Genomic DNA, 26,022 nt, shown 5'->3' on the forward strand with positions numbered 1-26,022 from the left:
TTAGTTTTAAAACCATTTTGAATCAGGAGAAGGAACACTGAGAAAGACAAGTTTGCACTCTGTACTTTCGCAAAGCCCTGGTAATTCATGTCAGTTAGCTATTATCAGCCTGCAAATCCCGGCTCAGAGCACTCGCACATCAACAAAACACTTCTTATTTCTGTCACGTGCAGATGTGTGGATAACATCTGAAAAATAGTGTTTCTCTAGCAGAAGTGCAAATGGAACAAAATATTTGACATTAGCTGAGCTCATATCAAGCTTCTGTTTGTTTCTTAGGATTTAGCTAGAAGTTTTAAAACAAGCCTTTTTGCTTTTTTCACCCCCTTCAAATCTCAGCCCTGTATTACAGTCTGCATCCCCCAGGAATAGTACTGCCTGCTCAGGGCTGGCGCTGCCTTTGTCCTGTAATTGAATTGAACCAGCTCTTAGACCTCTTCCTCCCAGACAGCCCTATCATGTGAGTGCACCGAAGATGTATTACACTAATACCTCGTCAGAATGACAGAGCTATGATGATACATTAATGCAGTACATCTCTGTGGCTTTGGGGCTGTCCAGGAACGATAGGACTGGCGTTAGGCTCCACTCAGTCCTATCACACTCATGCACACACCCAAGGGCAAGTGAAATGTGTGTGTGAAGCAGAAGGAGGCAGGCATGAATACATTCCAACCTAACATCAGAGTAGTTACTAGGAAAGTGCAGATCTCCTCAATATTCATGAAAAAAACCTGTTATTCTGTGTGTGCTGAACAGTTCTTCCTTTGGTTGGGTGGTTGTTTTTGGGAAACACTTCAGTGCCACCTTTCTCTGGGAATGAGACTGGATGAACAGGGTACCCAAACCTACGCTCCCAAACGTGTGTGTGTGTATGAAATGTTGATCCTCATATTTCAGGAAAAAAATGGAAACTGGACTAGAAGTGATGGTAACAAAACGTTGGGAAAGGGCAGACAGTAGGGAAGGTTTAGAATGGGTGAAACTGGAAGTCACCAGAGACCACAGACTGAGAATCATAAAGGCTGGAAAGATCCCCAAGATCAAGTCCAACCATCAACCCATCACTACCATGCCCAGTAAAAATGTCTCTTAATGGCACCTGAGTGGTGACTGCTCTCCCACTGGGATAGCAATGTGAACTGGTGCCACTGGCCACCACACTAGGACAGAGGAAGAATCAACCAAGGGAGGTAACATCTACATCAATGAGGAGAATGTAATAACTCACTGCATCTCCTTGCCACTAGATTGTCTGAGACCAACTACAGCCACAGAATCACAGAATGGCCCGGGTTGGAAGGATCATGAAGGTCCAACCTCCCCACTACACGCAGGGCCACCAACCTCCACATTTCATAGCAGCCCAGTCTATCCAGGGCCCCAACCTGGCCTTGAACACTTCCACAGTTGGACAGGGCATCCACAGCCTCTCTGGGCAGCTGTTCCAACACCTCACCGCTCTCATAGCAAAGAACTTCCCCTGATATCCAACCAAAATCTTCCCTCCTTCAAATTAAAATCATTTCTCCTTACTAGGATGTATTTGAAGGATGTTAGGACAATTGAGGAACACTGAACATAAACCCAGAAGGAAGGAGGAAAGAGATGAAAGAGATGAAGAGGGATACATAAGTCCCAGTGTCTCAGAATTCATATTTCTTCAGTGTTCTACAAGTTCTGCAGTTGATCCTGCTATAATCTTCCTTGTAAGGGGTGGGAGAAGGTAGGGGATGGGCTGCATGCTGCAATGGGAAGCCAGAAGAGACTGTTGCATATGATCAAGAAGGGGTAGTCAACACTACCATGCTGCCATAGAACTACACAGAAGAAGGAGGTTCCTCTACTCAGTCACTGCTTTTTCCTGCAGCTCTGCAACTCGCTAGCAAAACGTACACTACCACATCCATTTGCACTGAGCTGTTGCTCTGTCCCTGTGCTGCACGCAGGGGTGGCCGTTGGGCAGCGCAGTGCTGGGGTTGCTGGGGTCCTGCAGTGTTGTGCACAGCCAACCATGCTTAGCGGTGCTGGCAGTGCTGTGGCTCACACACAAACCAGCCGGTGTTTGTGTGAGATGTGTGCAGCTTCATCTAAAGCCGCTTGTTGGAAGTAAGACTGTGAAGCTGAGCACTCCAAGCAAAGCCGAAGGTGAAGCTGCTCCTGCAGTTGTGGCTGCTGCTCTCTGTATGTGTACACAGTGCAATGTGCCCAAGGCCTGCGCAATGCAGCTCAGCACCGGCTGAGCTCTGCTTCTCTAAAGCATGTAACCTACTTTGCATCCAGACAAACCCTGGGCTCCCCCTTCTCAGCAGCCACAAAGCGGCGGTGCAGTGCTGGAGTGCAGGGTGCAGCCTGCACGGCCCTGAGCTGCGTCAGGAACCTCCCCATGGAAGGTCTGGCCAAGAGTGAGTTGGGAGGAAGCTTCCATGCGTATGGCACCAGGGTTCTGCACAGCATCAACATCTCGAGTCTTCCGAATGGCTTTTGTTGTTGCTGCTGGTGGCAGTGTTTGCAGAGTTGCTTCTCAGAAATGGAACTGTAGCAGCGTGCTGCACAAACAAGTGTGAAGAACTGGAATTATGTTTCTAGCAGACCTTAATTCTTTAAAATTCTGGTTTCGTTCTTAAACTATTGATGCTGCACTTTGCTCCTAAATGTCAGAACAAAATAAGTAATACCTGCAATTTATTCCGATGACATTTCAACAATACCAGATTTTCAGATTACAAACCGCGGCGACGCGTTTCTTACGGTGCTGTGCTGAATGTGTAGATTTGGTGGATTTACATAATGGCTTTGCATAATGAATATTTATATAATGAATGCATTTCCATAATGACTGCAAGTTAAACACGCACTGTAAAGATTACAGGGCAATAATTTATGTACTAAGTTAAAAATCAGCTCTAAATACATTTTATTTTTATTCCTCCAAAAAGTTCATTTTATCTCTTGTTCGGAAAAATGGAATCTGACCCAACCCGAGTAAAGGCTGCATCGATGCAAATCACGATAATATTTTGGCATTAGTCTACATTGAATCATTTGTATTCTGAGTTTTCCATTTCTTATCTTCCAGCAGCAGCTCTGACAAACAATTTCAGAATATTACAAATGCAATTCTTTAATATAATTTAGCGTTGTGTTCTAGATGCGACACTTGCGTGTAATCCTCATTAGCACCACCGGGAATCACGGGGGGGGAAACTGATAGAAATTACAAAGTGCAGATGAAGCTCACGTGTAGATAAAGGTAATTTGCTGCAGGCATAATACGAGCCCATACGGCAACCTGGCGTTCTCAGCTCCTGCATTTAATTGGATTTCAGGGCTGTGTGGCTGTTGGTACAGCAGGGCGTGCAGCTGAGCGCAGGAACAGCATGATGTGACTGAAACATTTGCAGCATGGACTGCACTCTGCTTGCTGCACGCCTGCTCCCAGCAGCACATTGGAAGCCATGGGCTGATGTGCAGCTGCAGAGCAGAGGGGAGCAAGGCTGTACGAGCAAGCAGCAAACCTAATATGGCCTCGATGCCATCCTGGAGAGAGGTGCCCACACACACCACCATTGTGCTCCTGCCCTTAGGGCAGTGCCATCAGCACAGCCCAGCCCACAGCTCACAGCCCTCCTCTCCTCCCCTGCTCTTGGGCCAACACATGAACACAGTAGGCTCACTGAGAGCTCTGTTCTCCAAGCACCAGCTCTGCCAGGACTCAAGGTGGGGGGGTCCTGCTCATCAGTCTGGGTGGACTCATTCTCCTCTTCTGCTATTTTCCTCTATAGGACAATTTTAGCAGCTCCTTTCTCTAAAAACCCTAATGCTTTATGCTATTACTCTAAAGTATCACTGCAGTTTCCAATAAAATTTTATTTGACATTTAGTTAAAATCCATTTTTTGCTGCAGCTGATTTTCCCCCTGTCCCCCAATGGATACTTCCAGCAGAACTCACTGTCATTGTCTTAAAGGTCAAAAGTTAGGTTTTTTTTCTGACTCTCACTTCAAAAAGGAAACCGCTGTTGGATGATGACAGCCCACAGAAAGCAGCAGCCCATGGAGCCGGCCTTCCCTGCAGCACACGGGCCCCTCACAACAGAGCTGCTCCACAAAAACTGGCACAGCAGTGGGGATCCTCCAGGGTGGGCTGCAGGTTGTAAGGCTGAATGGGAGGGAAATCTCCTCAAATCTGTGCCATGATATGTTTCAGCTTTCACTTCTAGAGAGCCCTTGGATTGGCTTTAGTGTGAGCTGATCACGTCATAAAATCCTAGAATGGCCTGGGTTGCAAAGGAGCACAACGCTCATCAGTTCCAACCCCTGCTGTGTGCAGGTCACCAACCAGCAGCCCAGGCTGCCCACAGCCACATCCAGCCTGGCCTTGGATGCCTGCAGGGATGGGGCATCCACAGCCTCCTTGGGCAACCTGTGCCAGTGCCTCACCACCCTCTGGCTGAAAAACTTCCTCCTCATATCCAACCTAAACCTCCCCTGTCTCAGTTTAAAACCATTCCCCCTTGTCTTATCACTATTCACCTTTATAAACACTCACTGCCCCTGCAGCCTGTTAAAAAGGACTCCTGCTCAAATGAGCTTTGGCTCTTCAGGCTGAGACAGCCACAACCTTATCCTGTACCCCTGGGGAGCCACCCATGCCCCAAGGAAAAGCATTCCCTCTTTCAGGTGCCTTTTTTTGTCCCTTCCCATGTTACAGCTGCACTATGGCTTTCACTCTTGTGAGCTTAAATCTGATGATGCTTTCCTTCTCTACACCTCTGGTCAGACACACATCCTGGCCAGCATGCAAAAGCAGTGCTGTCCCACCTCTGAAAGCTGTTACTGCTGGGACTCAGCAGGAAGCTCCCAGCGACAGCTCCGGGCACTTACCAGATGGAGAGATGTGTCTCCAGGAAATGGAGGGCTCTGGTTTCCCAGTGGCCAGACACACGAGAGTAACATTGCTGCCTTCGTTCACAACGATGTCACTCGAAATACGAAATATCTTCGGAGAAACTGAAAGGAAACGAGGAGAGGTTGTAAGGGAATGCCATCAAGTCAGTGCTACTGAGACAGTGCTGCCATCAGAGCAGAGGCTGAGCAGGCTGTGTCTGTGCATTGCCATGGCCACAGAACCACACAAACCGGCTGGGAGGTCACAGTGCAGAAAGAAACAACAGCAGCATTGTGAAGGTGTGACCACAGCCATTTCAATCATGTCTGCAGCACAGCCTGGGGACTTGAAATATTGCAAATAGGAAAGCAGCAGTTTCCTCTGTTTTGTACGGAGCAGGGATTGCTATGAGACCCCAGTAAAGTGCTGCTGATGGATGGATGCTTCCATTTGTGAGAAGGCTGAGCTTACTCGTGACAGCTTGGAAAGAAAATGTAATTAAATTTTTCTTGTACTTTAAGAAAGAATGGTGTTTACATCCATGTATACAGAGGGAGTTGTATCTGTTCAACAAGGAGACCAAAACAAACACATTTGTTTCTATTGTGTTCTTTTCAGGTCTGCAGTATTTGATAAAGAAAGATTTCTTCCTTAAACCCCACTGTTTGTCCATCTGCTCATAAGGCAGAGCCCCACATGGAGCAAAAATAGCACGGAGTTGTAGGGAGCCTGTAGTTTCAGAGAAATAAGAAAAGAAATAAGTGTTCCAGAGCTGTGAGGATGTGGCACCGAGGGATGTAGGCAGTGGGCATGGGGGGGGCTGTTGGGGATCTTGCAGGGCTTTCTCAACCTCAGTAATTCCATGGCTCTATGTTTTTATGTGTCTATGTTGTGTGCTTTGGGATCCCCACTTGCAGACGTTCTCCAACCCTTCCATGGGTCCATTGAAGTTAGTGCATCAGAATGAGTCGGGGTCAGAAAACTTCAAGGAAGGTGGAAATTCCCTGTGCTTGCCCATGGCTACGCATTTGTGAGCAAAGAAAATTAAAAGTCTTTGCAGCGTATTGTTAATTAGCAAAGAAATGTCGTCCACGGGGAGTCCAAAGGTCTGGGAAAGGCCTTTCCAACTTCCTATGAGAGTGAAGGTCGGTGCTGCTATCCTTTGAAGTTCAAACAGGTCAACACACAGCCACTGAAACAGCAGAAGCCGCCTGAGCTCAGCAGCTCACTCACAGAGGCAGCAGTCCCTTCCTCCCGTCCACTTGGTGCCCAGGGAAAGCACGCAGTCCTTACACAGCATTTGCAGGAGCTGAACCACACAGCCAGAGCTGCCTCCAGGCACTGACAACTCATTGATCAGAGTTCAACCCACAGGGAACGGCTGCCCAACCCCGCTCTGCACAGCCTGGTGCTGCAGGGCCGGGGCACACAGCTCTGTGCTCTGAGCAGCCCCTGCCCTGAGCAGCAGCTCTGAGTGCTGAGCACACAGCAGGAGGGATGGAGCTGCTGCCCAGCTGCCCTGAGCCTCATCCCGGCTGAGATGCAGAAATCCTTTGGAGAGAAGAATATCACAAGCAGTGCAGCAAACACTGCGGCTTTATCCAGCCTACAGTATTTGGAAAATATCCTCCTAAGCCTGAGCCACGTATTTCTTATTCCTCCAGAAAGAAAACATACTTGTGGGAAGTTATGTGAAGGAATTCAGTAACTCAGCGCAGCCCTTCTCACAAGTAAATACTTACAATTGGTGTCTATCTAGAATTGTGGGAATGTCTTCCAGATACAACAGATATCACAGCCTAAGACTTCCAACAGTTTCTTATTCCAGGTTCTGCACCCTCGATGGTAGAAAAATAGGGATTGGCACCTGCTTTGGCACTATTATGCAGTGCTGTGAGTGGGTTTGCACCCAGCTGCTACACGGTGCTATTTACCCCAGAAAGTTATTTGCTGTAAATGGTCACCACACAGAGGGGCCCTGGCTGGAACTGCTGCCCCCATGGCACCTGTGTGCCCCACAGACACCGCGGTCCCCTGGAGCTCAGCCTACATCAGGCTCAGGGTCAGAGCAGACCCCATGTCTGTTGCCAGAGATGGATGCATGAGCCTCCCACTCACTGCTAAGTGCATGGGCTGAGGCTGACGGGTAAAAAACCTCTTAGAAGTACAGCAATGTGAATTTCAGGTGTGCTCGATTGCAGTCCTTCGGCATAAGGATGAGGCAGAAGAGCTGGCTCATATCAGCACTCAGTCAAATCTCCAAAAGGACAGGTTTCCTAAGAGAACACACTGACAGCACTGCCACAGTCAGGAACCTCGCATTGAAACAACAGGGCTTCGTTCAGCTCGCACTGATGAGCATCTCCTTTCCAAGACAAAGATCAGCACGGTCTGCTCTTTCCACCGCTGCCTCATCGAAGCACTGCCCTCCTCTGCCCCTGCCCTCGCATGAAGCTCTGAGCGCTCTTTCTCATCCACCGCCTCCTGTCTGTGCTCACATGAAGCACAGAACACAGCCCTGTTATCTGGGGGCAGCCACGGCTGAGCGCCGCTGTTGCCTTCTTTCTTGTAGGCTTTGGTGCTTTGTTTAAATCCCAAATCTACACCGTTTAGTGAAGTGCTTTAATTTTGATAAAACCATGTGTTCCAATGGCCCAATAATCAGAAAAACTTTACCCGCCAGTGTGACGTGCAAGCTGTGGTTATGGAGCACGTGTGTGTGCTGGAACTGAAATGCTGCAGGTTTGGGGAGCACCTGGCCGAAGGGGCAGCTCGGGGCCATTGGCCTCAGCTCAGCCATTCCCAGCACCAGCAGCTTCCCAGGAGTTGGCCGGAAGGCTGTGCTGCAGAACTCTGGCTGTGCTTATCCTGGCAGTTCCAGGTGATGCTCACGCTGCCACTCCGGGGAAGCGCTTCCAGCAATTAAATACCCCTCACTGCTGGGAAATAGCATCTTTCTTCAAAATTGCATTTCACTAAATTCAGCTTTCAGAAATCAGATCTTATTATGTTTTTGTCTGCAAGACTGAACATTCCCCTTACTATCAAGTATCTTTTCTATGACTAAGGACCCATAAAACATGATAAATCACCTCTTCATTTTTCTCTGCAGATGATTTAAGCAGTACAAGCTTAATTTTCGTTAGGCTTGATAGATAGTATTTGTTTCTCTCTTTTGAGGACTGTCTGAATCATCCAGACACGTGAACAGTGGAACACAGCGTAACAGTCTATTGAGAGCCTTACCAGTGCTGCTTGCAGAAGCACACTGTGTCATCTCAGCTCTACTCCTCTTTCTCAGTGCAGTCCTCGTCCAAGCTACCATTCCTTCCATCCCCATCGTATGGGCTATCGTCCCTGCCATCCCTGCTATCTCCATCATCCTTACCACCCCTATCACCCCTACCATCCCCACCATCTGGGCTATTGTCCTTGCCATCCCTAACATCTCCATCATCCTACCATCCCTATTACCCCTACCATCCCCATCATCCCTACTACCCTCACCATCCAGGTTACTGTCCCTACTACCTCCATCATCCCTGCCTTCCCTACCATCCCCACCATCCAGGCTATTATCCCTGCCATCCCTACCATCCCTTATCACCACTGCCACCCCCGTCACCCTCCAGCTGTGGCCCTTGGCAGCGCTGGCGAGGAACGGCAGGTCTGTGGGGATGCAGGTGGCTTTGCTGGATGTGGGGTCTTATTGCACTCTCTTGCGTTGTTAAAAACATCACTTACGTGTGGTTAGAAATGACACAAGCATTGAATTATTATTCCTACATTATTTACAAATTTCCAAATTCCTTGGGAACGATGAAGTATCCCAAGGCTCCTGCAGGTCGCATTGCACATCAGTGTGTTCCTCCCTCCTGATCACTCCCATAGGAATCTCTCTGCTCCCCGCACACCATGCAGACATGTGGGGTGCCTGGAGCAGCAGCAGGCAGAGGGGGCTCTCCGGCCACGAACTACAAGCATGTTTGAGCTCACAGTTCTCCCCAGAGCCCAGAGTTATACGAGCCATTATTGTGCAGGGGACTGACAGCGAGTCTGTACTTCACTGTGCCTCATTTCTCATTTTCAAGGACTGGAATGATATTCTCAGTTACATTCAAGTGCACATAAACGATGCCGCGTAATAAAGCTTACTGCTGTCACGGGAATGACTGCAGGACTGAACTGCTCCTGTAGATGAACGTGGGAGAGGATGACTTATTTCCATCACAATTTAGAGTCATGAGGCAAATAACCTGGAGTCAAAGCAGTGCGTCCAGCCTCTCAGCGTGTGCTGCCATGCTGCTCTCTGCTGGAACGTCCTGCCAGCTCCCAGTGCCTGCATGTCTGCATGGGATTGCAGCTGCACCCAGCTGGGAGCCCTGCTGCTTTGGGAAGCAACCCTGGAAAGGGTGATGGCAAGCCCTAGCATACATTGGTTTAGTGATGTTTGTTAAAATTAAGGCCGCCAACTCCATTTTGAGATTATAATGTAGTAATTCCTCTCATATACAGAATATTGACAGTTCCAGTAGAAAGTATAAAAACTATGAGAAGAATTTGGCTATAAGCACAGAAGTGTCACATGTGGGAATTGGGAAGAGGGATTTTGCCACCGGAATTTGAGGAGTGCCCGCAATCCCCAGTACCCCAAAGTCCTTCAGCCAAACGCTGGGCTGCACACCTGGCCTCTCTATCTGTAGTGACCATTTTTGCTGGTTATAATTTCATTATTTAACAGTAAGTCAGCAGGGGGAGGGAAGATGCTGCCCTCAGCAGCTCAATGGCCGGAATGAATTCATTGGCTGCTCCACCTGGGCAAACACCGATGGCTGTGGGCAGGCAACCAGCAGTGGCACAGGGCTGTGCAAAACATCCACTCACTGCATTCCGGGTTGTCCCGTGCCACACTCTGCAGCACTGTGCTGGAGGGCAGCAATGCTGCCTGTGAGCAGAGCTGCAGGAGGGAAGCAGCACAAATGCAAGGGCATAGCAGCACCAAGAAGTGCAGGGGTAAGGCACAAATGCAGGGGCACAGCACCAGTGCAGGGGGGTTCAGCACCAATGCAGGGAGCTCAGCACCAATGCAGGAGCACAGCATCCATGCAGGGGCACAGCACCAATGCAGGGGCTCAGCACCAATGCAGGGGCTCAGCACCAATGCAGGGGCTCAGCACTAACGCAGGGGCACAGCAACGGAGCAGCACAGAGTGAGAATTCTGAGGGAAGATTTCAGCTGTGACACAGCACAGGATGAAGAGTTCTCTAGGCTCAGGGAGTGCAGATTAAGTGGATTTTTCTCACTTACATGCTTTGTTTGTTTTCTAATTGCTTGGGTTCTGCTTTAATCTGGGCTCTATAATGGGGAAATTAAATAAAATCTCACAGAAGATATCTGAAAGTCTCATTGCAATGAAACAGGTTGCACAATTTACTCATTTCCAAAATAGAACTGGAAAATAAATGAACACCAGCAATGCACAAACCAAAACAACAGACAAGTAAACATTCCAGTGCAGCCCTGCTTTACAATGAACCTCTGTAAAATTACAGAAATTATTCACTATGATCTGATGCCTGTGAAAAACTACAGATTCTACTTTTATCAATCGTTTCCTGGAAAGAATGTCTTTCCCATGGCAAGAATTGGCTTCTCTTTGAAGTATTTCTGGACCCTCAGTGACAAATAATGCTCTGTGGTATGTTGGTGTGCTGCTCGGTTTTCTGCTATTTACTGGCTCTTAGGGACCATTACATCCAGATCACTAAAATCTGTGGAATTTTTTATGACCAGAGCATAAATATACATAATCACAACGCAGACCTAACGAACACACTCATTTTGCACGCGTGCGTCCCATCAGGCCTTTTAGCACTGATCTATGAGCATCTTTATCTTTCACCCCTTCAACCAGCTCCAGTCTTCAGCACCCAGTAGGGGCACAGGGCTGGAGCAAAGTGTGACAGAGCAGGGGATGAACACCTCACTGCAGCACCTGAAGACCCAACTGGGAGCTCAAGAGGTTCCCTATGAGCGAGATGTGCTGCCTGTGCACGGCATGGCGCTATAGAATCAGAGAATCGTAGAATTGCTCAGGTTGGAAAAGACCTTAAAGATCATCAATCCCAACCGTAACCTAACCATACTACTCTAAGAGCCCACCACTAAATCCTGTTCATGAGCACCACATCCAGACAGTTCTTACACACATCCAGGGATGGTGACTCAACCGCCTCCCCAGGGGAGCCTGTTCCACAACCCTTTCTGTAATGAAGTTCTTCCTGATACCCAACCTAAACCTCCCCTGGTGCAGCTTAAGGCCATTTCCCCTCTTCCTATTGCCTGCATGGCACAGCATGGCACAGCACATCATAGTATAGCACAGCATGGCTCAGTATGACACAGTAAGGCTCAGTGTGACACAGCATGGTACAGCATGGCACAGTATTACAGAACATGGCCCTGCATGGCACAGCACGGGGCAGCAGGAGCTCCCCTCCCACTCAGCACCCACACCCTTTCACTTTGGCAGCTCCATGTTTTCCCAGAGCCCGCCCTTCGATATCTGACTTTTCCCCCCATGTGTGCTGGTTTACTGAGATTTTCTAATATTTTCTGCACTTCTGCCATTTGAAAAAACTCTAAAATTTCCAAAATACTCATGATAAAAACCTGTTGATCTGTGGTGGAGGCTATGGGCAGTGCTGGGGCATGGGATGGCTGTGCTGCACAGAGCCTCCACGCGCTGCTTCAGGCCTGGGCTCACCCTGCAGGAGCACACATTGGGCTGACCCGCACAGAGCTCACTGATGGAGATGCTGCAAAACACGAGAATTGATTTCTCTCTGCAGCCGGAGTGATTTATTGCTTTGCTTTCCTAATCTGCATATTGATTTCATTATCTTGCGTAGTATCTAGAAATCACCAGCATGACACAAGAAATAGATTATTGTTTTATGGCTTGGACAAAATAATTCGTTTGCATGACAAATATAAAGAAAAATTAAAATGTGCTTATGAGGGTTATTAAAACCAGCGATGAACTCCATTTGCCACTAATTGAGAATCTATACGACTCTTCACTTCGCAGGCAGCAGATCAGCAGCATCTGGAACACCCCTCATTGACAAACGGCTCTGCCTTCCAAAAATCGTAGCCCAGGCATCTGCGTGAAGACTTCTGGTAAAACAGCCACCATTTCCCATTCTTTCCCACTCTTGTTCTTTCCATGATAGAAAGGACAAAGCAATGTGGGATGGAATGACAAAGCACAGCTGTAGCACACAGCCATGTGGGGAAAAAGAAGTGAAAGTGAAAGCAAAAGTGGAAGTGAAGGAGGTCACAGCGTTCCCACACCACATGTACGTTCTCATGGGTCAGGTTGTTTCGAGTATTTCAATATTTCAATTCATTTCGCTGCCCAAACATGCCCTTAATTGTGTCAGCATCTGTAGATACTTGTGTCCACACGTACCCTCCATCTCTCCAGTGAACACGTGAGCAGTTTGCATCCTCAGACCTGCCAACAAAATTTGTACCATCCTCTAAACACCTCCAAATGCCATCTCTAAAATACCATATTTAAACAACAACAACAACAACAAAGCCCTCCTCTACAATGCCTTTGTTGTGGTTGAACATATTGTGCCATAGTCTCTATCATAAGTAAAGGTAGTTGTGCTTTTTGCAGTTTGAAATCATTTACATGCCAACATGTAAAACAAAGCTCCACTTTCCCATACGCTTTGTTCAGAACACACACTGGAATTGCCACTCCAGAAATATTATTGTGCTCTGCTCAACTTTGCCACAGACAAAAAACTGGAATGCAGACACTCCCCTGCTCCATGGTATGAGATTGTTTTTCCTGCCACAGAGGGGGACAGAACAGGGCCATGCATTGAGCCCCATGTCTGGAAGTTTACAGAGCCCCCCAACGGATGACTTTAAGAGTATGATTAACACGGATATTTAACCTGCAGACCAAATAGTATAAGAAGCAGACAGGAGCCTGTTCTGGCATGGCGCAGACCTTTGCTTATGGAGCAATCAGTCACCAACTGGGAAGAGGAAGAATATCCTTTCTGTGGGCACTGATGTGATTAGATCCCAGCAGTGGCTGATTGAGGAGCTGCACACAGCTCCCCACCTCCCCTTACTGAGCTCGCTTTGCCGTGGGTGCGGATGCAGCATGGGCACCGGCTCTGATGGAACTGATTTTGGTGGGCAGGGGAGAAAAATGGCAATTTCTCAATTCATCAAGAATTTTCATCTGAGGTCAATGCAGAAGTGTGAGGAAAACATCACAAACGTAGCACTTCTCAAAGCTTTTAAAGCTCAACATTCACCTATGTTCTTCAAAGCTGGAGAGTAAAAGGCTTCCAAGAAACTCTCACCAATGCTCCCGTACACACAGACTGGGCCCAAATGGGACTGTGAGGTGATCAAGGACACGAGTGCCTCTTCCACCCCCAGCACCCAGCACCCAGCTCCATGGGCAGTGGGGTGGGGGGCAGCCCCAGCCTCACCTTGGCACCCGCTGACGGCCTTTGGCAGTTCCAATGCTGAGAGCGCTCTGAGCGCCGAGCGTGACAGCTCTCTTTTTTCCAGGTAAATCGAAGGATCTTCATCTCTTACCCGCAGTTATTTTGTCATGCAACCATTTTTCCATCAATGAAGAAGCAGGCTCTCTGCAGATAATCATTCTTCAATTTCTGATGCCATAGATTTTCCCTATTTTTGGTGACTCATATTGTTCTCTCGGTAAATGTGGAGAGAAGGGAAAGGACAGCGCTTGTTCTCTCTGCAGCCCTTTCATCACTCTCCTACATTTTTTCATTACTGTACTCAATTTATCACTGAGAAAATACAGAAATAGAAAAGCTATATTCTTTGCCTTGAGATGGATTTGTTATCAGCGGTTCGATGCTTTGTAAAGCAAAAGAAATGTAGAAAATAAAGTAGCTATTTCTGTTAATTGATTTGCAAAAACGTAGCTTCAAATCAGAAAAACCTGACCGCACCAAAAATCCCACGACCTTTTCTTTTTCTTTTGCAGCTCTGCACCTCTCTCCCCTGGCAGAAGAATGCTGCAGGCCGTGGGGCACTGGGGCACTGAGTCCCCTGCTGGTGGCAGGTCTGCATGCTGAGCATGGGGCTGAGGCCAGCAGGTGGGTTTCCACGCAGCCCAGTGCCGGGTTCCGATGGCTCCATATGCTGTTGCATGCATGTGGCAGAGCGACTGGAAGCTGCATGGGGAACCCAAATGATGTGAAAAGAGAAAACCACATGTCTGTAAGTGGTTCCTGTAAGGATCACTGTCCCACCGTGTGCCTGGGGTGGCACAGGTGGGGGCTCTGTGCTGCCCTGCACATGTGAAATAGGTTCTATCAGAGTATGGAGAGAAAAGGGATAATGTGGGGAATTCCTCCCCTGCTGCTCTGACCCTGTACTGCTGCTGGGGGCTCCAAGAGGATGTGTGAAAAGCAGCAAAAAGAGAAAAAAAGCAAGAACCCATGGCTAAAACTGAAAGTTTCCCAGCTGGTGACTGATTGCGAGCCAAGCAAAAGGTCTGGGCTACAAACAACGTTCCATTTTAGCTGCTTTGTTTAAGCTAAATTAGCACACACTGATACAAAAGTACTCTGAGAAATCAGGGATCCTTTCCATGCATTTCCATGCAGTAAATGATGCATTTAATGATTTCACAGGCAAATGACACCCAATTTCCTTTCCATTCTGACTCTGGGAGGGTCTCCTTGCTCCCCACGCTCTGCCTGGTGCTGTGACCCACGGATGTGAGGCCATCAGCCAGGACCTGCAGTGTGCTGCGGGCAGTGCTGGAGTTTGGTGCCGCTGTACCCGACTCAAATGTAGATTAGACACGAGGTTATTCCTGAAGATCCTTTCCAGTGTAGTGAACTCAGACATGTAGTACATCCGTACCTGGATGATAATGTGGTTTTAATGGTGTATTGCTATGGAAAATAGGAACACCAAAAGGAGAAACACAATTAAGTCTGAAAAGAGTCAAAGGTGAAAATTTTGCAGCGGTTAGCCTAGTTCAAAAACAGACTGCCCCAGCATCAGTGCTGCAATGCCAGCTCTTGGGGAATGGTCACTGTTTGGAGAAGAAAGGAGCAATGGGTGGAACAGCACAAACATTCCAATACAAATACATCGGCATCGAACAGTGCAAACACCCCAGGAACGGCCGTGTGCATGTTCTGCATTCCCTGCATGGAGCTGAGGCAGGGTGGGCCAGCCCTGAGCATGTCTGGGAGCAAAGGGGGGCTGCAGCCATCACACACAGTGCTGCACCACCAGAAAGTGCCCCTCAACGTCCTACAGAGCCTGGAAGGCACCCAGCTTTGTGCTATTTCCAAGGGAAACGCTGGGCATGTGCAGAGCAGGGGCATGCAGCTCCACCTGCCCACATCTGTGCCACCCACCTTCCTTCAAGAGGAGCAGAGAAGGGGCACGAAGCAGGCACAGCCCTGCTGCTCCCAGCCACACGCTGCCCATCCATGGGCACAGTGATGCTCGCATGTGATGGAGCGCTGTGCATTTGGGGGTTGCAAGGCTGGGGGTCGCCACCATCACTTTCAGTTTTAATTAACAATGATCTTCAACGAGATTCTTGCAGCTGCCAGAAGGCACTTTGTGATACGGGAGCCCCATGGCAGCGCGTTGCCATCAGTGGGCGTTTCTGCCAGGATGAGCTGGGTGTTTGCATTGCAAGGCTGGAGGATTTGCTCTGTGCTGTTTTTGTTCATTCCACTGCTCAGCAGTGGAGGTTATTAAGAACATCCTGTAAAATATTAGTTTTGGGACTCCATTTAATGAATTTCTCCATGCTGGAAACAGATTAAAGACACACAGAGCAGAACCACATCACCAGTTGAGGCCTTCGTGGCTGTACGACTGCAGAGCAGCCATGATGATAACTTTACAGAATTGTGAATTAGGGATTTTTTTACTTGGGATTTAAGCTTTTTAATCATTTAGAAAAGACTATGGGATCATGGCTAAAGCAAAAGATATAGGTGTCAGAAACAGTGATGGTCCCCACAACATCCCAAGGATGCCAGCAATGCACGCAGATGTTTCCTAACATCCTGGGCCATGGAAGAAGAGGGGAGGGCAGGAACTGCAAACCACCCTATTGTAGGGACAAAGCATCGCCATTTTGCCTGCATTTCCATTGTATTCTGTGTCAGCTCATCACCATCCCCATACATTGCTGTGAGGAAGGTATCTCTCTAATTATTCCAGAACCACACAATCATTCAGGCTGGAAAAGCCCTCTGAGATTCCCAGCCCCCTCGGCTCTCCCCCCCCCTCCCCCCCCTTAATCCCCAGTGCCGCATCTCCACGGCTTTGAACACCTCCAGAGATGTGACCCCCCATCCCCATCAGTAACTCAATGAAAGTTGTTTTGGAAAGGACAGCTGAAAGCTGAAGGCACGAGACACTCATTTCTACGGAGCTATTCCTATTGTCAGTTGTCACATGTATAAACAAGAGGGGGTGCAACTGTTTGTGAGGGTGGATGGTGATGGGACAAGGGGGAATGGTTTCAAACTGAGATAGGGTAGTTTTAGGTTGGATATGAGGAGGAAGTTTTTCACCCAGAGGGTGGTGAGACACTGGAACAGGCTGCCCAAGGAGGCTGTGGATGCCCCATCCCTGCAGGCATTCAAGGCCAGGCTGGATGTGGCTGTGGGCAGCCTGGGCTGCTGCTTGGTGACCTGCACACAGCAGGGGTTGGAACTGGTGAACATTGTGCTCCTTTGCAACCCAGGCCATTCTATGATTCTCTGATTCTATGTAATTCAGGGGACACCATCCCTGAAAGGCCCACAGGGTCATACCTTATGCTAAGTAAGTGACAAACATGATCCTGCTGAGATGATGGTATTTAAATTTTAACACTGATTTGAATTGGGTCTGGATTTTATCAGCTGCTTTAGAGCTGCATTACCCCTGGCAAAAAGGTCTGCACAAAAAGGTCCGTGGGTGAACCGTTCTGGCTTCACCATCTTTGAGTGACTCCCCACTTGGTTCTTACTTTCCTTCTCTCTAATTCAGGCCATCAGATACCCGTATTTGTTTCACCAACATTTCCTGCAATCTATTAGGTACAGAAATGTAATATTTCAAAATCATTTCTGCTTTTTCAGTCCCAGTGACAAAAAAGCACTTCTGTCTAAGCAAGTCGTACAGCCATCAGTGACCTGCAACCAGCAGCCCTACGAAGAGCAGTGTGCATGAGTGGAGAGGCAGCAGCCCAAGCTATGGCTGCTATCACACATAGATTTTGGATTACCTATGGCCAAAATGCTTTCACACGCTGAACTCATGGCTATGAAGAAACAACTCCTTTATTGTGTCATGGAACTATTGCATTAATTATCTTTTTCTTTCCCCCTTTTTAAAATCTTTTTAATCCTCTCTTCCTCCTCCTCCCCCCCCAACTTGGGTCTATTTTAAATACAAAGGAAATCTGCCAACTTTTAAGGAATTTTTCCCACTTTCCCTAACAGATGACAGAAAGGGAATTAATATTATATTTAAAATGCAAAGTGGAGGTCATTAAAATTTCAGCCTAAGTAAAATAAGAACATTTCTGAATCCCAAGTACCACAAACCAGTGATCTGCCAGGGACAATGCAGTAACTCATTACCCTTCTGTGTCCAGCCCTTAGTGCAGCAAAGCATCAGAGGTAAGCCAACATTTAACTATTTTGTCTCTCTGCAATGTCCTCAGCAGTGCCAGCCTGAGGTAGGCCTGAAAATCACAGGATTATCAATGCACCAATTCCTAAAGTGCTCTATAATTCATTCCAAACTCAAATTCAAGCCCACATCTCTCCTCTGAGGTTTTGTTTTTCCCTTTTTTCTTTTCAGTGGACACCTTAAACCAAAGGCATAACTGTTCAAAACATCACATGTATGCCAGAAATTGGCAGGAAGTGAACAGATTTCATACGTGCGTCTCCTGAAGCACAGGGGTCAGCATTTCCTCATGGGGTGAGGCTGTTCTGTTTGCAAACCCCCAAAGCCTTGGTCTGAACAGCAGTTGGAGTAAAGGTCCTGGAAGGGCTGATTCTGTGATTCTATAAGGAGCAGGACAGGAGCCAGAGTCACACTATGGGACTGCGTTAAGAATCAAAGTTACGCAGTTTTCATTTCACCTTCTTATATGGTGCTGTAATACATCTTGTACCGTTCATTATCACTGTTACTTGATCATAAATTATAATGTACAAGAAGTACAGCCCCAGTAATTTCAGTCATACAGTTTCCATTACACGGTTTCTTTAAGGAAACTCCTCAGAACATTTCCATGAAGGATTTGTTCCTGAAAATGAGCAGTTAGTGCCATATGACTTGTTCTTTGAAGGGAACACACCACTTAGTCACGCAGGATAAAGGAGATACAATCCTCAGGCATTATCTGATGGAAGCCTCAATGCGAACATAACACCCTTTAAAAATTAAAGAGTTTTACTCAAGTGCTGAAGGATGGAGATGTGAACCACAACTGCAGGGCACAGTACGAATGTTGGCTTTGTAACCATTGTTGGATGTATTGAATGAAATTAAACATCGCAGAAAGAGAGCAACACACTTCATTCTTCCAGATGGGGCCGTGGTTACCTCCCCCCTCTTTCCCTCTTTGCTCTATTGGCACCTTCCCCATCCCCACGGTGTCACTGCCCAGCAGATGTGAGATGGAAGTCCACCTGGTACCTCATCCCAAAGTGGGGCTTATTTCAGTGGCTCCTCCATCGCTCCTTTTACTGAGAACACCCTTATCTATCCGGGTGAATAAAAAGCCACTCACCAAACTCATGGTGGAGAGGGGTGATGGGACACGGTGTAGTGGGGAAGTACTGCTGGCAAGTGGACTGAATGACCTTGGAGGTCTTTCCCATCCGTGGTGATGCTGTGAAACTCACTGCTGCCTTCCTGCCCTCCAGATGCACTGTGCAATGCTCCGGGAAGTTGAAAAATCAAGCATTTGAGAAATTACTGCAAGAACGGCATTTTCATGCCTGTTTGCTTCGGAGGAGGCTCTGATTTTGCTAATTGCCTCAAGGAGGGATTCAATTTACTATTTGCTGCAAACTGTGTTCTAATTTAGCTTATCCTTGTGGACAGGCAGCTGCATTGGATTATGGCAATATTTGGGGCTCATTGAGCCATTCTCCTGCAATTCTCCCTGCCCTTTTTCGGGACATGATTGCTGCCTTGCACCTGGGCATGCTGGTTGTTGGCATAACCACATCAGCAAACCAGCCAGTGGGGCGGGGAGGGCACCACCCCCCTCTGCTCTGCCCCCAGGCCCTCCCGCAGCGCTGCACCATGCAGCCCCCAGCACAGAGAAACGGGGTGCTCAGCAGGACAGACAGCGTGGGCTGCTGGCCCCAGCTGGGTGATGCTGCTGAATCTGCCTGGAGAGGAGCAGCAGCTGCCCAGCCATCATGGGGTGGGTTCAGCTCACGAGTGAGTGCTGGATGGGACAACCAACTGAGGTGCTAACAAACACACTCAAAACTTTTTGCTAAGAGATTCCAGATTAGACCGTGCTTTCAGTAGCTGCTGAACTGTTTTTTGCATCTCGTTAATGATGGTATAGTTATGGCTTCATACATCACATGCAGGCACTTTCCAGATGAGCCATGCAGTGACTTGATTACAGTGGGTCGTTAGGAACGGGATCTTCTGGCCGTGAGTCTGCACCTGAGGGCTCCTTTGTTGCCCAAAGTCTGAGATGTGCTGCATCTCAGGTCACATCACCTCTGTTCCTGCTGGCCCACAGCTCTCTGACACATGAAAGCTGCCAAGTTTTCTTTACATCCTTATGAAAGCCATACAATGAAAGACAAACTTTTTCAAACAAAGATTTTCTAAGCAGGAAACGTTCAAGCTCTGTCCCTGAGAGCTTTCTTTCACATTTACTATTCCGTATTACAGCAGGATCCTGTGATTCTGCTTTCAGCTCTTTCCAGCCCTACCCAGAACGTTTCCTAAACCCACACCACGAGCTCTTTTTAAAGACACGCATTTGATTTTGCTCCTTCCAAGTGGTGGATTTTGCTGCTTGAGAACATCAGCTATCGTCATCATCCTCTTTCCCTTGCTAAGCTACAAAACCCAAACTAAGCTGCAGAGGATACAAAAAGGAAAGCACCGTATCAGAAGGATGTGCTTTTACAAATCCCTCCCCATGTTTGTTCATTCCCAGTAATTCTCTCATGGCCACGAATCCAACAAACTCCCAGCACAAAATATTCCTTCCCCTTGAGTTCTGAGCTCACAAAAGCACGCAGAGATGCTCACCAAGGAAACTCAAAGGGAAGAATCACACCTGCGCCAACTGGAGGTGGGAACTGAAGAGCTCATTCCCAACTCCTGTTTTCAGTTTAACTGGACCATCACACAATGCAGGGAGCTCCTGCCATGGCTCAGTGGGAGATGCACCAACACACGCAGCCAGGGGCAGTCCTCTGTGCTGCCCAGGAGGGATGGCAACTTTCTTAATCCTAATGAGCTTTGTTATGACTTGGAATAGACCAAGCAGCCTGATATGAATGCACCAAGACCAGGACGGTGAATACATGCACTTTTTCAGGACGGAGCTTTTGCAACTACAATCCAAATATCTGGAGATACGGCCTATGTAATTAATGGGAGAAGTTTCCCATCCTTACTTTGCACTCTGGGGCTGTGTATGCATTGAGGGTCCTATGAATTCCAGGCAGCAGCTGCAGGTTTTCCAGTGCAGCCCATGGCTGCTTCTGAGGCAGAGACTTCTCCTCCCAGACCAAGGACTCGGTGGCTCTGGCAGAATCCACAGTGGCTGAAGTTCTTAAACTCCATATATTCCACTCTTTATCTGCTTTTCCTCATGAGATCTTTCTACCCTTTCATGGCGATGGGAGGAAGGACATTTCTACTACGGATCACTTAGGCAGCTTTAAGAAATACTCTGGCAACACCTCGAGGATGTCAGCTTTGCTAAAGCAGAGTGGGCTCCAATGGGCAGAAGACCTCATCTCAACCTCAGCAGAGCAGAAGATAAGGATTTCCTAAACTGTCTGGACTCATCTAAGGAAAACAAGTGCCAGGCTGCGCTTCACTAAGTATTCAGGTGAAATGCTTTTTGCAAGACAAAACCAAATAATTCTAGCTGTAACCTACATCAGGTGGATAATTTCCACATCTGTTCAACTTTCTGTCTTTGTTAACAATGCTCCAAGGAAAAATTTAAGTTTAAAGCTTGGGACACGTTATTTTCTTCTGATAAGTGACAGTCTGAAATTACAGAAGCAGAAATAACGGGAAATGCAATGAAGAAAGGATCAGGTAAATCACAGTAATCACAGTGATCACAGTGACAGGCAGCAGAGAGCTCAATAAAATATTACACTGTTTACTCAGGGTACAGACTACCAAAACTGCTTGCGATGCTGCAGTGATGGTAATGAGTAACAAAATAATTAGCAGCTCAGTTGTGCCAGGGCAGCCACTTCCTTTAGTTGTAATAACGGGGCTGCATTTGGACAAGGGGTGGCAGAGCTGTAGGAATGGCCATCAGACACACATGCTTAGAGGGAACCAAGCCCTTGGAAGTGTTCTCAGCCAGGTTTGGGCTGTGGATGCTGCTGCATGGGGTCAGAGGTTGAACTGCACGGCCCTTGTGGGTCCCTTCCAGGTTGGGATAACTCTGCAATCCAGTCACAAAACGGCTTTCCAGGCAGCTTTTATTCTCATCATCCACTTCAGATGTCCTTATGCAAAGCCATGGATCTGCCCACTATTTGCTGTAATGCTGCTAAACCCCAGAGGACACCCACCGAGGAGAGCTGCCACAGCCACCTTTGATACATTCTCGTTCTGAATTTGCCTTCTTTCCAAAACCCCCTTTTTAAAGCTTTCTTTCAGAAGGGTTCATCACTCTTTTGGCAACTGGAGTGCCGCACAGCTCTGCCAGCTGGCTGCATCTGTTATCTCGTGTTTGTAGGGTGGGAGCTCACCGGGCCGAAGCTTTGGGCAGCACTAAGAGAGGCTTCATTCTTTCCTCATCCTTGCCCCATTCCCCCCTTACTTTCCCTCCTTCCTGTGGCACTGCGTCACGCTGCAAGGACCTGCTGAAAGTCACCTCGGGCTCTTCCACAGGACTCTCACAGGTCACAAAAAAGCTCATTCAGCTTAATTCAAATGTATCAGAACTAATATACTTTGGACCAGAGAGCAAATGATTACTTTGTGTTGATTACTCTTTGCTTGCAGATTTCAGAAGATGGAAATTTCAGGCTCATAATGGAAATTCAGCTGCAGCCGTGACCATAAAGCAGCTCCAGCATGTGGAATTACGAGTTGCAGACCGGCAGAGCCCCGTTCTATTTCAGATGAAATATTCCAGACTTACATCCCAGTAAATGAGATCACCTGCTAGTGCAAACACTTGCCATGATTTAAGGCTTTTAAAGAGGGCAGAAAGCCATACACAGACATCTTATAGAGAACGAGGCCCTGCAGCTATCGGTGTGGAAGCAATCCAATGAATGGATGAGGAGGACAAGCCCTAAAGGGAGCATCCTGCACTTCTTGGTGCCATCAGCCCTGCAAGGGGACATGGGACCTCGGCTCCATGTGGGGCCAGCTCTCCCATCCCACTCTCCCAGCCCCTCTGCTCTGTGTGCTGGGCAGGGACGAGCCATGAACAGAGGTTGGCAGTCGTGAGTTAATCTTATAGCAAGAGCTGACATCCTGCTCGAGTGCTGGCAATTTCAAAGAGTAACGTGTTGTCAGTTTTAGCTGGAGAGTGGTTGCTATGTGAGTTTAGAAGTCTTTTGCATATTTATTTTGTCCCACTTTAAATAAATTTGGGTAAGATTTATCTCGTTAACTCCAAACGCAGGTCCCTCTTGGCCCGACTGAAGAAACAAATTAGACTTTGCAAACATTGCAAAGACTAAATCAATACATTAATATTTAGGGGACATTAAAGAGGTTTATTAAGCAGAAAAAAGGCCTTGAGTATTACTTTGGAAATATTACACACTCATAAATTTAAAATATAGGTTGTGGTTTCCAACCAAATCTGTAAATGGCACTCAGGGAGACAGCTGAGACATCTGCACGCCCGGTGTGCGCAGGGGGCATGGTGGGCAATACCCACAGATGGCATAAGGTGCCAGGAGCAGCGCCTGGCTGAGGCTCACCTTGCATCTCCCACCCACCTGAGCCCTCCTGGTGGCTGCACTGTGACCCACGCATTGCCTCCCCCAAAGGTCAGCTCTGTGCACGGGCAGAGTAGCTAAACAATTAATACGTAAGGGTGAGAAGTATTTCATTTTTTGACTTCAATTCAGCAAACAGCTGAGAGTGACATCATCCCTGCATGCGGCGGGGGGCTGGAGATTCGTGATCCTTGAGGTGGCTTCCAACCCTGGCCATTCTGTGACTCTGTGATCCGCAGCTCACGGCTCTGCAGATCAAGCACCTGACTCTGATGTAGATTATGCTGATTGCAAACTCCTACCTTCTGAACTTTTAATTTAATTACTTTGTAATTCTCACTTCTATTTAACAAGATCACTGGAGTAAAGGAAACTGGATTATCTTCCTCCCTTTCATCTGGGTTTCCTTTCTCTGATGTAAATGGGGGCTAAAGACACGTTAGGATTTTTCTTTTATTATCAGTTACCTCAGTTTGTTTTCTTGATACAAAATTCTTTGCCCAAGCACTCAGTAACAGTGACCACAGCTTGACTTAGTGTTTCCTTAGGGCCCTGAGCAGGGGCTGGAGAGGTGGAATTCCCCATCAGGCTCTGCTCTCACCCGTCCCACTGGGCAGGCATGGGACAGCAGCTGCTTCCCTGCAGCCCACAGCCATTGAGCACATCCCAGGACACAGTACTGTGTGCACGAGATCTGCGGTTTAATCTGTGAGTGCACAGCATTTGGGGGAACACAGCCAAAGCTGTGCCTGGGGATGCTCCTGTCATGAACCAGAAAACAGATCAGATCAGAAGGCAAGTAATGGAGGCATGATGAATCTGTTGAACTCTGGGGCCAACAACAAAACAGGAGCCGTGCCCACACTTAGACAGGTTCTGGCCATTTTGCAGCTTGGACCTCTTTGCCTTTCTATGTTTTACTAAAGGAAATCAGGGCGCTTTGGATTGCCCACTAAAATGCATGGGTTCTCTGAAATACTTGGATGCACAGGATTGGAAATTGTCAGCCCAAGGAGCAGAGCAAAAGATATTCAAAATGAAACCTACTGCATCTGTGCATGTAAAGATCTAACGGAACAAAAAGAGAGAGAGACTGAGTTGGATGGACACAGCTTTTGAAGTGGGGGTTTCACAGCAAACAATTTTATAGTCTGCAGTTTAACCTATTTGAGAGCTTATGATCAGACCTAAGTATCGTCCATTCAATTTACGACCCCTGGCTCCTCCACTTCTGTTGTTTTCAGCAGGAAAAGGTCTTCTTTCAGTGTTATTCGATGGAATGCAGTCTGTAGGGCAGGGGAGTGATAAAGGGCTGTGCTGCTGCCTTTACATTTTCCTTCGCTCGTTCTATTTCATCTGCTGCTCCCGAGCTGCTGCCGATCACTCATTCACAGCACAGATGGGAACCCAGCCCTTTGATGGAATGATTCCACTTTGGCTAAAGATCTGCTTTGCCCTTCATTTATTTTTCCCCAATAGCAGAAGTCACTTCTAATCTTTCAATACAAACTCATGATTGGTATTAAAAGGAAACACAAAACCACCTCCACGAAATGTTATGATGTCATCCCTGTGAACCCTATGCTGCAAGAAAGCACATGCAAGCTGCAGTGCCAATTAGCTGATGTTCCCTTTACAGCCTGTTACTTTCAGGCAGCTCTGTCTCCCTTCTCTCAGGATGCATAAATCCTCCACCTGTGCCCTCCTAGCCCGGCACATGGCAGTGAGGCATGGGCATAGAGCAGCACGAGGGGAAGAGCTCGGAGCTGGGCAGCCCCGTGCTCAGCCTGTGATGACCCACAGAGGGATCCTTCCCATGTGGGGCAGGCGATGGCAGCCCACCTGCCAGGTGTGCACAGCAAGACCCTCCCTGCACAGCTGATAACTGTTCATACTGTTTGGTACCTCAAAATAGGAGCTAAGATAGAAAAAAGTAGCCCAAATGACCACAGAAAACAGAAATAATCTTGGAGAAATGCAGTATATATACAACCAAAACAATAACTGATGCTGTTGCTGCTTCTTCCCTTCAGCCTCCCAGCCCAGCTGTGTGCCAATGCCCCCCAGCCCCCAGGAGCAGCGCACACATAGCTCTGCACACTCAGAAGTCTCTGGGGAGCTCTGTGGGGACCACACAGCGATGGCTTTCTGGTGGCACTGAGATTTTTCATGCACCAAATGCCCTCAGAGCCAACAAAGTCCAGCCGACACACACAGCACCCCGCTCCGGAGGTCCGGCAGTTAAGAACAATTAGTTAGAGAAGCATTAGGTACCCATCATTTGTGTGTGTGCCATATGGATTAATAGAGATTGCCATTTCAATTCCTCTGTTTTATATTCATTGCTTTATCACTCATAAAAATGCAAAAGAAAATGTTAATGATGATTACACCAAAGACTAATAAATTAAAGCCTTAGGTTATACTTTGCATTTCTGAAGATATAAATGCAATCGCTTAATAATTATGCATATTTTAACTATTGAGTTATTATTTCTCTATATTCCTGCAGTTAGCCTAATTAATTTTAAGCTCCTGTTTATATGTTTTATAAATGCAATTAATTTCCAACTATTTTCTTAGCCCCTCGTGCGAGGGCATTAACTATCATGCAGACAATCACAACGAAGGATTGCTCTCCCCAGAACAACACAATCAATATTACCTCCACGCGTAAAGCTGGCAGCCCAGCTCGAAACAGAAAACCATCTCGTGAAAATAAATGGACTTTTCTAATTAACGACAGGCAGTACTTCCATGAGGAAGCTGTGGTGTGGATGAGATAAAAGCTACGGATTGGTACAGCAAGATCAGCCTCCCTTTGTCTTCAGTTTGGTGTTCGTTACTGAACTGTGCTGCTTTTACAGCACGCCCCCAA

General features: G+C 47.6%; 1 protein-coding gene across 2 annotated transcripts in view; it reads right to left on the minus strand.

The window, feature by feature from the left end:
• NEGR1 (neuronal growth regulator 1) overlaps positions 1 to 26,022 on the minus strand; it is a 169,405-nt gene that overhangs the window by 61,733 nt on the left and 81,650 nt on the right. For both annotated transcript variants that reach the window (XM_042873586.1, XM_042873585.1), the window contains exon 3: positions 4,886 to 5,011. In XM_042873586.1, coding sequence (XP_042729520.1) covers positions 4,886 to 5,011 — 126 coding nt within the window. The remainder of the gene's footprint in view (positions 1 to 4,885; positions 5,012 to 26,022) is intronic.

Source organism: Lagopus leucura, unplaced genomic scaffold (genome assembly GCF_019238085.1).
Source record: "Lagopus leucura isolate 7727_CA_CO unplaced genomic scaffold, USGS_WTPT01 Super-Scaffold_100009, whole genome shotgun sequence".
Taxonomy (NCBI): Eukaryota; Metazoa; Chordata; class Aves; order Galliformes; family Phasianidae; genus Lagopus; species Lagopus leucura.